This window comes from Anolis sagrei, chromosome 5 (genome assembly GCF_037176765.1).
Source record: "Anolis sagrei isolate rAnoSag1 chromosome 5, rAnoSag1.mat, whole genome shotgun sequence".
In the NCBI taxonomy this organism is placed as follows: domain Eukaryota; kingdom Metazoa; phylum Chordata; class Lepidosauria; order Squamata; family Dactyloidae; genus Anolis; species Anolis sagrei.
In genome coordinates, this window is record NC_090025.1 from 70,236,462 (window position 1) to 70,248,694 (window position 12,233).

The 12,233-nt window shown below is 38.6% G+C and overlaps 1 protein-coding gene across 3 annotated transcripts in view; it reads left to right on the plus strand.

Annotated features, from left to right (window-relative positions):
• MTUS1 (microtubule associated scaffold protein 1) overlaps nt 1-12,233 on the plus strand; it is a 132,953-nt gene that overhangs the window by 54,099 nt on the left and 66,621 nt on the right. For 2 of the 3 annotated variants that reach the window (XM_060778570.2, XM_060778571.2), the window contains exons 4-7: nt 1,025-1,204; nt 7,518-7,652; nt 8,586-8,684; nt 10,076-10,126. In XM_060778570.2, the coding sequence (XP_060634553.2) occupies nt 1,025-1,204; nt 7,518-7,652; nt 8,586-8,684; nt 10,076-10,126 (465 nt within the window). Of the gene's footprint in view, nt 1-1,024; nt 1,205-1,909; nt 2,460-7,517; nt 7,653-8,585; nt 8,685-10,075; nt 10,127-12,233 lie in introns of those variants that run through there. The other variant, XM_060778572.2, reaches the window with a different exon arrangement.

Consider the following 12,233-nt stretch of genomic DNA (forward strand, 5'->3'; position numbering starts at 1 on the left):
ATTAATGGATTTTTGTGGAAATAGTCTCCCACAGGAGAACACAGAAAAATGGTCATGTGATCAGCCCCAGCCCAAGTCTGTATTATCCTAGTGTACTTGCTATTTACCTGCCTTGTGTGATAGATTCGGAATTCTGTATTGGATGAAATTAATTTCCTCCTAGCCAATCTCACAGGATATTTACAGATATAAAAATGCATCAATGCCTGTCAACCTGGGCTTCCTGTCGAAAAGCTAGAATATGATGGCATCCATTTAGAACAAGCAATATTAAAGAATTGCAGACTTACTTATTTCAGCATCTGAGATTTATACATTGCTTCTTGGGAGTCTTCTAAACTAGGCAAAATAACTTGGATCTGGGACCATAGTTCTGATGGCCCAGGAATCACCTCCTTGGTGGCCATTATTCCTAGCTAGTCACAGAGCTGCATCCAAGCTCCTGGCTGTTGTAGGCACCCCTGATTAAATCACAATGGGGTACCAGTATGGCTATGAAGAAGAGGGGAGTGATCTCCTCTCCTTCTTGCTGTCATGGAGATTCCCTGTTGTGGTTTCAGCAGTGGCACCCACAATGGCTAGAATTTCAGAGAGAATTCCTTGGTTGCTTAGGAGTAGTGTTAGCAACAACATGAAAACAATCCATCCCCTTTCCCTGTGGTGATGAGTGTAGGGAGAGGCTGAAGGTACCGGTGGGTATGGACAGCAGATCAAGGCAAATCTGTACAGACTTTCGCAAATCTATGGGATAATTCAGAGTTTCCTGCAAACTCTGAAATATCGTTGACTTTGCTCAAAGTGGGACCAGAAGTCACTGTTCATCATGGGTATGGCCAACTGAGCATTCTGATGTAAGTCCAGGGTTTTTTGGGGGTTTTTTTGCAAGTGTAGTAATAACATTTTCTAGATTCTTATTATCCAATGGGGCAAAAAAGGAAGGCTACATTTAATGTAATCATTTAGACCATACTATTTTTTATATGGCAGTATTTTTCATGACTTTGTTCCCTTTTTATGCTGGCAGGAGTAGAAACTTTTAAGGGAAAGCATGCCTCTCTGAAATCCACCCCGGGATCTTTGGCTAGTCCTGGTAAACTGATTCCTAAATCGAAAGTGCCCATCAAAGGATCAGAAGTTCGAAGAAGCTCTAGCATCTCTTCCATCAGCAGCACTCAAAGCGACCAAAGTACTTGCAGCAATAATTGTAAGTCACTTCAGGGTATCCAATATTTGTTTTTGTGACTAGATGAGTAAAAACATAATTGATTGGTGTTTATTCGACTAATGAAATTGTGACTGTCATTTTCCTGGAGATTGTCTCATAACTAATGGGTAGATTATAATAACTAGAAAATAATTGTGCTTTCCAGATACCTAATTAATATGAGTTGCATGTAAGTACCTTTTTTATCTCTGGAACAGGTGACACATCAGTTATAGTCATTTTCATTATATGTACTGTAATATGTCTTTCTGTACAAAATAGAAGAAATATACTTCTTTGGTTAAGTGTTTATAAGTTCCTGCTTACAAGCTTTGAGAAATGCTTGTAAGTATACTATTCGAGTACAAAAATCCAAATGCTTAAGTAGACCCTAGTAATTGTTGCCAATTTTATTACTGCCTGTATAGAGGGGGGGGGGGGGGGGATGTAGGAATATCAATGGTAGCACACATTAAGCCTAAATCCTTTTTGAGGAGGAGGGATATTATGTTAAACCATGTTGAGTTAGGGAGGCAAGCATCAGCAGCACTGGCTTAAGAATCACTTTTCTGTGTTTCCCCTTTCATTGAAAAAATGCATCTTCTCCCATGTGTTCTTCAAAAAAAAAATCCGCATATTTAAATTTTGTAGCATGCATTTCTCTTACAAACAGATTGGCTCGGCACTGACAGCCATGTTGGGGGTGTTTTCTTTTTTTGTTCGGATGCTTTTTTTGCTGTTTGGTTTTACTACCGTGCCTGGATCACCTAAGGAGGTTGTAAATGCTCTCTTCATTTCTATTCCGTGCTCTTAACAAAGGGGGAAAGGTCTTGGCTGCCTAACAAAGAAATGTGGAGGTCTCCTTTTCCGATTCAGTATCCAATTGACGACTCTTTCTTAGCCCGATTTGCTAGTTGGCTTAATCTGTTTTGTCTCCTGCCTTGAAGCTTACAATCTTTTTTTTCCACCCTAATTCACCAAGAGCAAGCGTGGGGGGAAAACGAGAGAGAGCGGGTGAACATGGCTGCAGTCTTTCGGGCTTTGAGCTTGCTTTGATCATTTTAAATGACTATACCAGGAGGACTTCGCAGTTGCACAGAAACTGACTTTTCTCCTTATATTTTCACCAACGCTACTCTAACACCATCGACAGATTCAAGAAGCCACTGTGATTTTACCTTATTGACCTTGCTGGCAGTGGGATCTTACAGCTTTTGTATAATTCCTTTGTTAGCCACATGTACTGGGAGAAGAAGTAGGTGTTCCTATATCTATATATATGTTTAGATAAAAAATGGGCAGAATGCAATGATTTCTTAAACAAATTGAATATGGGAAATGGAATGCAATGTGAAATTTTGCATTTTTGGATTTTTTTATTGTGTTGGGGTTGGGAAGAAGGTTTTATTCAGCTTTCTTCCTGTAAGTCTGACATTTCATTTGAAGCTGTAATCAAATCTAGAGAATATATGTTCTGAATGTATTTTCCAACTGTTCTCTTGTGTATTTTGAATCTGACATTTGTAAGCATGTCTTCTTTTAAATTCTGTATTTTTATTTCCGCTTTCCCTTCCCCCAAGGCTGTCTCTGTATAGCTTCATTCAGTGCACTTTGGAGGCAGACTCATTAACAGCTTGTGGTAGACAGTGCCACTGTCATATTTTCTGAGGCATTGTAAGGTCTAAGCAAGATGCTTGTTCAGTAAGGCAGTTATGATTGGGAACTTAGTGTATATCTATGGATAGTGGTTAAAGGACCCTTACTTAAAGGAACCATCCACATAGTAGTGGTTCTGTTATTGAGGGTACTCAGGTCTTTGTGTGACTTCCTTAGAAATGTTGTGACTCTTGTAAAATATTTATGTGTGTTGACAGTGGTCTTTTGTGTGCCATCCTCCCCTAAACTCATTTTGAGAAAATTCCCTCATTAGGAGATAAATGCAGTAATAGAGTTCTGACTGCATTTGTACAGGTTGAGCATCCCCTATCTGAAATACAAAATACTCCAAAATGTTGGTGTCAGAGAGTGACGTCATAGCTTTCTGATGATTCAGTGTATACAAACTTTGTTTCATGTACAGGATTATTAAAATATTCTGCATGAAATTGCCTTCAGAGTATGTGTCTAAGGTGTATATGAAACATAAATGGAATTCATGTTTAGACTTGGGTCCCATCTCCAAGATGTCTCTTATGTATATGCATATATTCCAAAATAAAATTTTAAAAAATCAAAATATGGAACACTTTTGGTCCCAAGCATTTCAGATATAAGGGATATTCAATCCGTATGAGAGATGCTCATGTGCAGCATGGTTACTCAAAATAAACATCTAACATTATATTTCTAAAAATGTTAAGGTAAGGCGATGAGAGAATAAAGAAACATAATCCATGTTTATTTTTTAGTCGGGCTTTAATTAGTAGCAACTAACAAAAATGAGTGTGTGCCTAGTAAGTATGTAGTATATGGCTTATAAAATAATTTGGTATGTAAATTGAGATTTCATTAGTAAAGAGACGCTTAACATTTAGGTAAGCATCTGAAATATCTGATAATGGAAATAGTTCCAGCTATTGTTTTGGAAATGTGATATATAGGCATATTAGCTATTTGTAGTAATATGATGGTGTTTGGAACCCATCGGCCAATTAAGGGAACAGATATAGAAAGGAAAAATCAAATAACACTATGCTACTTTCTGTAGACTGTAAGCTATACATTGAGGAGTATTCATTTTACCATTGATCAAGACAGTACAGTAATGGAGAGCACATAAAAATTAGCAGCATGTCACTCCATTCAGATGTTTATGACTCTTTTTACTTGTCTTATACTGGTCATTCTGTCTGAATACTGTACTCGAACGTTATTGCTCTCACAATCTTCTTTGTCACATCTGGCCATGGTTAAACAGTGCTGTCACAGAAGTAGGTCAGTAGACTATGCTTTCATTGCGATAACCTCTTTTGTAGGACACATTGTAGAAACCTGAAGAATTAGTCTTGCTCATATATGCAGAAATATTTGTACAGGTTTTCTACAAATATATTGATATTTGAGCGAGCAAAAGTAATTAGTGAGAAAATATACCTCATTCCACAGGATGACTGGTGCCTCCTGATCCTGGAATCTTATAATATGTTTGTAATATAGGGTGACTCATCTTTACAGTATGGTATAGTATCACTCTTGTATCCGGAGTACTAATTCCCCACAATCTCATTTAGTAATGTCTGATAAAAAATAATGTAGGCATTTCCTAGGTTCTCTAATACAACTTGAGGGCCTGCTTCTGCCAGAAGTTGCTTGTTCAATAGGGTTACTTCTACTCATGACTTCTTGTTTATGAGAAGTCCTTAAAAATATCCCTCGCAGATAATAGGGATTGTACTGTATTTGTTAAAAGTATTGGAATTCAACAACCTTTTGCGGGGGGAAGAAACCAAGCAGTATGCCTTACAGAAATACCAAAACAACAACAACAACACCCAAAACCCCAGTTGAATAACACATAACAGTTGCACAACACCAAGAAAGTAAATTTAGCATGTAAGTCATTCATTGTGTTCACACATGTCAAAACATATAGTGAATTCTTGAAATATGGCTTATGTTGTGTGAATCTAGACTGTGGTTTGTTAATTAGCCACAGACTACAGTCTGCAACCATGATTTATTATTGACTTATAATGCTGAAGTGCTGTGATAGCTGAACATACTGCTGAGACTTGTCCTTGACTTGTTTCCCAGATCCTTTCCCTGAATGTGTGAGAGAAGCAAACCAAAAATAAGGCAGACATCCTTACTTTTGTTTGATTGCTGTGAGTTTTCCGGGCTGTATGGCCGGAACCCAGTGATTCTGGCCATGAAAACTTTCGACAATATTTTGTTTGATTGTCTGCTATCTTTGGCTGCTGCAGTATCTGTGACTTAGGCAATAAACCATGGTTACTGCTAACCTGGCTTACTGTAATGTGCAAATCTACCCACATTACAGAAGTTACATTGCAGAACTGTCCATGTGATTCCTATAACATTTAAAGGAACACAAACCTGAGGTTTACACTGATAGTGTGCTTGCTAAGTATTTATGATGTAAATATCATTCAAATGTTATAGGGGAAACAGAATCATTCAGTTGCAGAAATGCAACAGCTAGTTGTGTACGGTAATATGTAAAATGGCCTAGGACTGTGTAACAAATAGAGTGTTATTTTCATAGGCATCAGATTGCAGAAATGCATAATTTTAAGTTGCATGTCAGGACTTTCATAGCTCAAAAAGAATTTTGATTAATGGCCCATATGTTGCTCAAAGGAGTAAGACTTCCACAATCTATCTATACATATAATAAAAGTCAAAGTTTGTATGCGGCGGACGTGTGGCGGGAGGAGTGTGTGCCAGTGTTCTGATTGGCTGCCGCTGTGGTGCTATTTGCATATGATCTCTGATTGGCCAGCTTCAATAGGAGCCCCTGGTGGAGAAAAGAGTTCATGATAGAAACGGGGACATGAGAAGGAAATTTGCATATGGTCTCTGATTGGCCAGCCTCAATTCCAAGATTCTGAGATGACAAAGAGAGGAAAGGAAAAGGCCAGGGGCTGGGTCAGAAGATTACCAATACAGACCAAACTTGGCACACAAAGCCCCCATGACCCACTCTACATCCTACTGCAGTTTGGAGGAGGATGAACCATGGATGATGGGACTTGCAGTACCATCACTCACGTTTTGAGGCCGCTGTTAACCTCATCCAATGACTGATCAGAACCATACTTGGCACATAGACCTCTCATGACCCACTTTACATCCTGGTGTGGTTTGACCGGGGATGGACCATGGATTATGGGACTTGCAGTACCATGGGGATCGACCATGGATTATGGGATGATGCAACCCTCATCCAATTACCGATAAAGACCAAACTTAGCACACTGAGTCTCCATGATGCACTCTACATCCTGGTGCTGTTTGGAGGAGGATGCACCATGGACGATGGGACTTGCAATACCTGCACTCCCTTCCTAAGACCATTACAACTGCCAACAATGATGGATCAGGACCACAATTTACACAGAGAGCCCGCATGACCCACTCTACATCCTGGTGCGGTTTGGAAGAATTTGACAATGGATGATGGGACTTGCAGTCATTTCACTCACTTCCTGAGACCACTGAGACCCTCGCCAATGACTGATCAAGACCAAACTTGGCACACAGAGTCCCCATGACCCACTCTACATCCTGGTACATCCTGGAGGAGGATAGACTATAGATGGTGGGACTTCAAGTACCTCTACTCCATTCCCAAGACTGCTGCAACCCTCATTCTAATGTCTAATCAAGACCAAAATTGGCACACAAAGCCCCCATGACCCACTCTACATCCTGATGCTGTTTGGAGGAGGACAGATGATGGATGATGGGACTTGCAGTACCTTCACTCACTTCCTGAAACCACAGTGACACTTATCCAAATACCAAGAAAGACCAAACTTGGCACAGAGAGCCCCCATGGCTAACTCAACATTCTGGTGAGGTTTGGGAGAGAACAGACTATGGATGATGGGACTTGCAGTACCTAAACTCACTTTCTGAGACCACTGTGACCCTCATCCAATGATTGATCAAGCAGAAAACTTGAGCCCCCATAACCCACACAGAGGCCAATAACGACCAAACTTGGCATACAGAACCGCCATTACCCACTTTCTCAAATAACCCGGGCAGTGCCGGGTCCCCAAGCTAGTAGAAAATAAAACAAATGCTTTACAAGGACAGAGTAAGTAGGCTCTCCAATATACTTTACAGTAAGGATCTTCATTAAATATTTTGAAGCAGTAGTAGTTGGTATTTGAACGTGTCTTGGTATCAAACAAGGTTATCCTTTCAGGCATGATGAAGACATGAGTAGGAGGTAGAAACACTCATTTCTCTTTGCTGCACAAGTTTCTCCTTGCTCACCCTGCTGTCTTTCGCCATGGTTAATCCCTATGTTGGCATTGATTTTAAGCGTAATTAACAGTAAACAGGATGTTGATATTAAAGTTTGTTTTCTAACCATGGTTACGGGCATCATGGGTGAAATTTTATTTAAGAGAAGGAAGGTATTGAGCTCTCCCCCAAATTGGAGTCGAGTCATTAATTGTAAGAAACGAATGAAATTAAAATACAAAGTAACTAAAAGGATAAGGAATACAATGCAGTGTTCCAGTGGGAAATACTGTTTTAAGTATTATTTTTTTAATGTCACACATTATTTAAACTGAATTTCATAAGAACTGTGTGCCTTTTTATTAAATTTTGACAGCTACAAGTGCCACAATTATAATCAAAAATGGAGAGTGGCCTTCCAGATCGGCTTGTCAAAACGGTACAGCTGGATCCCTCCCGCTCAAGTCAGTGCCCAGGCCAAGAGTGCTTTCCCTGAGAAATACCCCCAAAGGTAACTTCTTACATTGGTTCTTCAAACAGGAGTTATGGCCCTGCCCAAAGGGGATATCTGTATATGAGCAAAGATCTTGTGTGATCAGAGAGATCAAATAAAGGGGGTCATTTTTCAAATGCATGTATATATATATTTTTCTCTACAAAGGCTATTTAAGAGAAATGAAGCTGCTAAATTGGCACTGGTGTAACACAGAGATAAAACTGCTTCTTATTATAACATCAGTCAAAGCCCGAGATAGTTAAATTTTGGACTCTCAGAATCCTCATCCAACATAGCCAATGGTATTTTGGGGATTGTAGTCTGGGTTATACATTTCCAAGCCCTGGTTATCAAGTAGGGGCTCCATTCTGGATGAACCATAGAAGCTGAGATGAGCAGGGAGGAAAATATCAAAGACTGGTTGAACAATTGTTATTTCTTCTTTTGCTGGAAGTGGTTGCGTGGGAAAAGACGATTGCAGGTGCATTTCCTACCCTTAAATGGCTCAGCAAGACAGACTAATGTTGTCACAATGATTTTCTTTAAGCTGCAAAGTGGATTGTGGTGTCCTTTCCTTTTCTCAGCATACTGAGTGTAAGAAAAGAAGCGATCAGACACTAAATCCTCTCTCCTGAGGCCACTGTATGCTTGCCTCTGAAAACCCCTCCCCCGGTTTTAGTGAGAAATATAATATTAATGAAAGTGTAAGTGGCCACTTCCAGCTTTGTTAGAGATAGTGCATCCTGTGGTCCAGGAGGACACCTGTGGTGGGAGAAATGTCTCCTGGATGCATTGAAGTTACCCACCTCCAAGCTAAATCCTTAGTCTTTGCGGCATGTAATCAATTAACTTATGAAAAAATGGAGCATTATGTTTGTCTGAAGATACTGGATTTTAAAAAATTAAGATTCAAATTTAGTCTTATTTCAATGTGTGTTTTTTTTTAAGGAGCAAAAAGCAAATTAGGATCAGCAGGCCCGTGTGTGCCAAAATCTTCAGGGTCAGTTTTTCCAGGAAGGAAAACTGGTGATCCAAGAGGACGATTGGGTAAAGTATTTATCTTATTATTATATCATAATGACATTGAAAGCCGTGTGAGTATCTTTGTATCTTCTCCACCATCCTTTCTGTTCACATAGCTGGTAGATCATTCAACTTGTATGGCCAGTGATTCAAACCTGTGCTTCGAAACAACATCACTGGTGTTAGAGTTTTGCATATTGTGTTGAAACCAGAGGCAATTAAATATTTGTAATGTAAGCATGTCTGCCTGTGCATATGCTTCCGCATTGACTTCAGTAGGACCTTCCTAAACCAATTTCAGTGGAAAACTGCTTATTAGTTATATCAGGGGTCCTCAAACTAAGGCCCGAGGGCCAGATACGGCCCTCCAAAGTCATTTACCTGGTCCTCACTCAGGGTCAACCTAAGTCTGAAACGACTTGAATGCACACAACAACAACAACAATCCTATCTCATCAGCCAAAAGCAGGCCCACATTGAAATACATTAAGTTTATATCTGTTAAAATTGTTCTTCATTTTAATTATTGTATTGTTTTTTTAAGTATTTTTGCACTACAAATAAGATATGTGTAGTGAGCATAGGAATTCATTCATGTTATTTTCAAATTATAATCCAGCCCTCCCAACAGTTTGAGGGACTGAGATCTGGCCCTCTGTTCAAAAAGTTTGTGGATCCCTGAGTTAGACATAACATTTGCAATATCTTGTACTGAAAATTACCCAGATTCACGGATGCCATGAATCTGGGTAATTTTTGTTTATAAATTGAAACTGCAAATTCACAGTTGTGGATAAATGCTTTGCAACAGATGAATACTTACTAATGTACCGAGAGAGAGAGAGAGAGAATTGGGAATTGAAGCTAATTTAACAAATGGGTTGAAAAACTTCAGCTGAGGGAGTATGAGGTGATGTGCAAAATGCAACTGATTTGCCTCCCCATTGCTAGAAGTTTGTATTTTAAGCATTTATTTTACTTTGAGGAATATCTCGAAGTGTCTATATCTGTGCATATGTGAATGAAAACATCAAAGTGAAAATAATGCCCACTAGAGGCCTTAATCTGGTGGATGTTTAACAGATTTTACACACAGACACACATACTAATTGGCTAAGAATTTCTTTTTTAAGGAAGGTTTGACATTTCAAATGAGAAAGAATATCTGAGAACAGTTAAATGAAGTAGTTTTACATAATTTTCTTTCATTCTCACAAAGTGCATGATTTCTCCTATAGACAGCCGCCGAGACAAATAGATTTGAAATAGAACACAGTTAATCAGAAAATGCTGAAGCACCTTTTTTTCTTGGCTGTTGCCAGCCACCATCTTCTGAAGAAACCCAGAGGTCTTGGTTGTTTATTCATCTCAATAAAATTATTGTGACATCTCAGCTCATATTTTTGCTTTCCTAGGGTCTTTGACACAAAATGGAACCCAGAATGGATTGTCTGCATTCAATTCTGGTAAGCGGTTTTATCTCTCCCATTCTTCATGTTCTTGTTATTTAGGGTTTTATGTGAACAGGAAGCGTTTTTGTTCTGATCTATATATTAATGCTGTTTTTTATGTTGTGACAACTTGTGTGTTTTTTACAGTGTTGTTGCAAGAACCTGTGCTTTTTAAAGGTTTGTTTGTTTCCTATTTTTGTATTTGGATGCTGCACATTCAGTCTTTTTAGTATGTGGTACCTAAATATGTAATTCCCACATTTAAATGCCTTCCACACAAATGCTGTCCTGTTTTGTGACCATTTACTATAAGCAGAAATTCCAATTTTTTCAACCACAGATTTAGTTGAGTACTTTAATTCAGTGGGGATTAATTTTGTTCTCAGATAAAATGGTTTGGAAGGAAACCTCGATGGGGAGGTTGTAGGGAGCATTGGTGCATTGATGAATTTTGTTGTGCAATCACTTGTGTCAATCTTGATAGCCAAATTGTAAAAGAAAGTAAAAGGCAGGTAGTCGTCTTGGGTCATATCTCTGTTTGTATCACGTCTGTTTGTGAACAGTGATCTAGATCTGGTAAAGGGCCTTGTTGTGATTATTATTTTAGATTTTGGCTGGAGAAACTTCATGAGAAAAGAATATAAGAGGGGCAAAACGTGTCCCCAGACAAAATAAAATTGCCAACTCATTATTTTCCAAGAATTTCTTCCTTTCAAGGCCCTTCAAGGCCAGTGAGAAAAAACATCAGACAGAGGCTGATGGTTTAACTGATGATTTAGAGAGGATTATAACCTTTCTTGTGGCACAAAGTGATGGGTCCTTAAGTCTGGGAAATTCAGGTCTGGAAAATGATGATTCTGTCTGACCCGAAAATAGAGTATGTCAATCTGAGAGATTATGTGGGAAAGTTCTAGAGAAAATTCACGGGTGTCCATTAAACAACAAGTTGTTTACCCTAAGGGCAGTTCAGGCAATAATGCGGTAGAGTGAAAAGCTAAGCCTGAGTTCTCTGGTTCCTAGTGCAAATCATGCCTTGGTTTTGGATTTAAAGTATATTGGAAGTTTTCTGTGTTCCTGTTCATGTACTCCTGTTCAAGTTTTTACTAGTAATACCTTCTTGCTTGTGGACTTACGCAGTATCTGTGTTTTCTGGCTGTTCCTGGACATTGTCACCTCTGGAATTTATGAGACATTTAGATTATTGTTTGGTTAACACCTGTTGCAAACTCTTTTTGGATTGTATTTCTTACTCCTGCTTTCTAATATCCTTTTTATGTGTCTTTACAATAAACTGTTTGCTTATATTCCTGGACTCTTGTGTGGTACAGTGGTCATAGGTGTTTCCAGGCTTGGAGTGCAACACTTAAGTTCACAGACACAAACCAGTTTATTATGTTACGTAAAAATAGCATGCAATCTACGAAATTCAACAATCAAATACAATTATTATTTCTCCAATCCCATCCCTACTCCCTGTGAAACACCATCTCATGACAGCATTTGGGATCAAGAGTGGCTTCATTAAGGCATTGCATTAGGTGTTGAGTAATAGTTTCTAATGATATTGTGCATAGTGACATTCAGGCATACACAATATATTTTCCCTTTTTTCACTTATGACAAGAGGAGTAACCATAAATATTAGAAGAACGCTTGTCATTTTACCTTTATGGTAGGAGGAACTTTACACTTACGAAAGGATTAGGCCTTTGTACGAAATTCAGCCTGATAACTCTGAACGTATGCTGATAGATTTTTTTATTCCAATAAAGGAAAGTATTTCTTTATTTGTTTATTTAAAACATTTATATTCCGCCCTTCTCACCTTGCAGGGGACTCAGGGAGGAGCACAATAGGCCATGTTCTTTAAATCTGACCAAATGCATACATGCATACGTGTTAGAAACAGATTTAATTCTGTTCTTTTTGTCATTCAGTTCTTTGTAATTAATTAGCAACAAATCCATCTTGTGCAACAAGTAAAACAAAACATGTTCTTACAAAACCCAAGTCTTGTTATTTTTTGCCCAAAGCCCTGCAGATAGTAGGCTTGGGATAATATAATTATGTTAATGTGCATTTGGAATGCTTTTTTATTATTATTTAATACAATTACACTCTT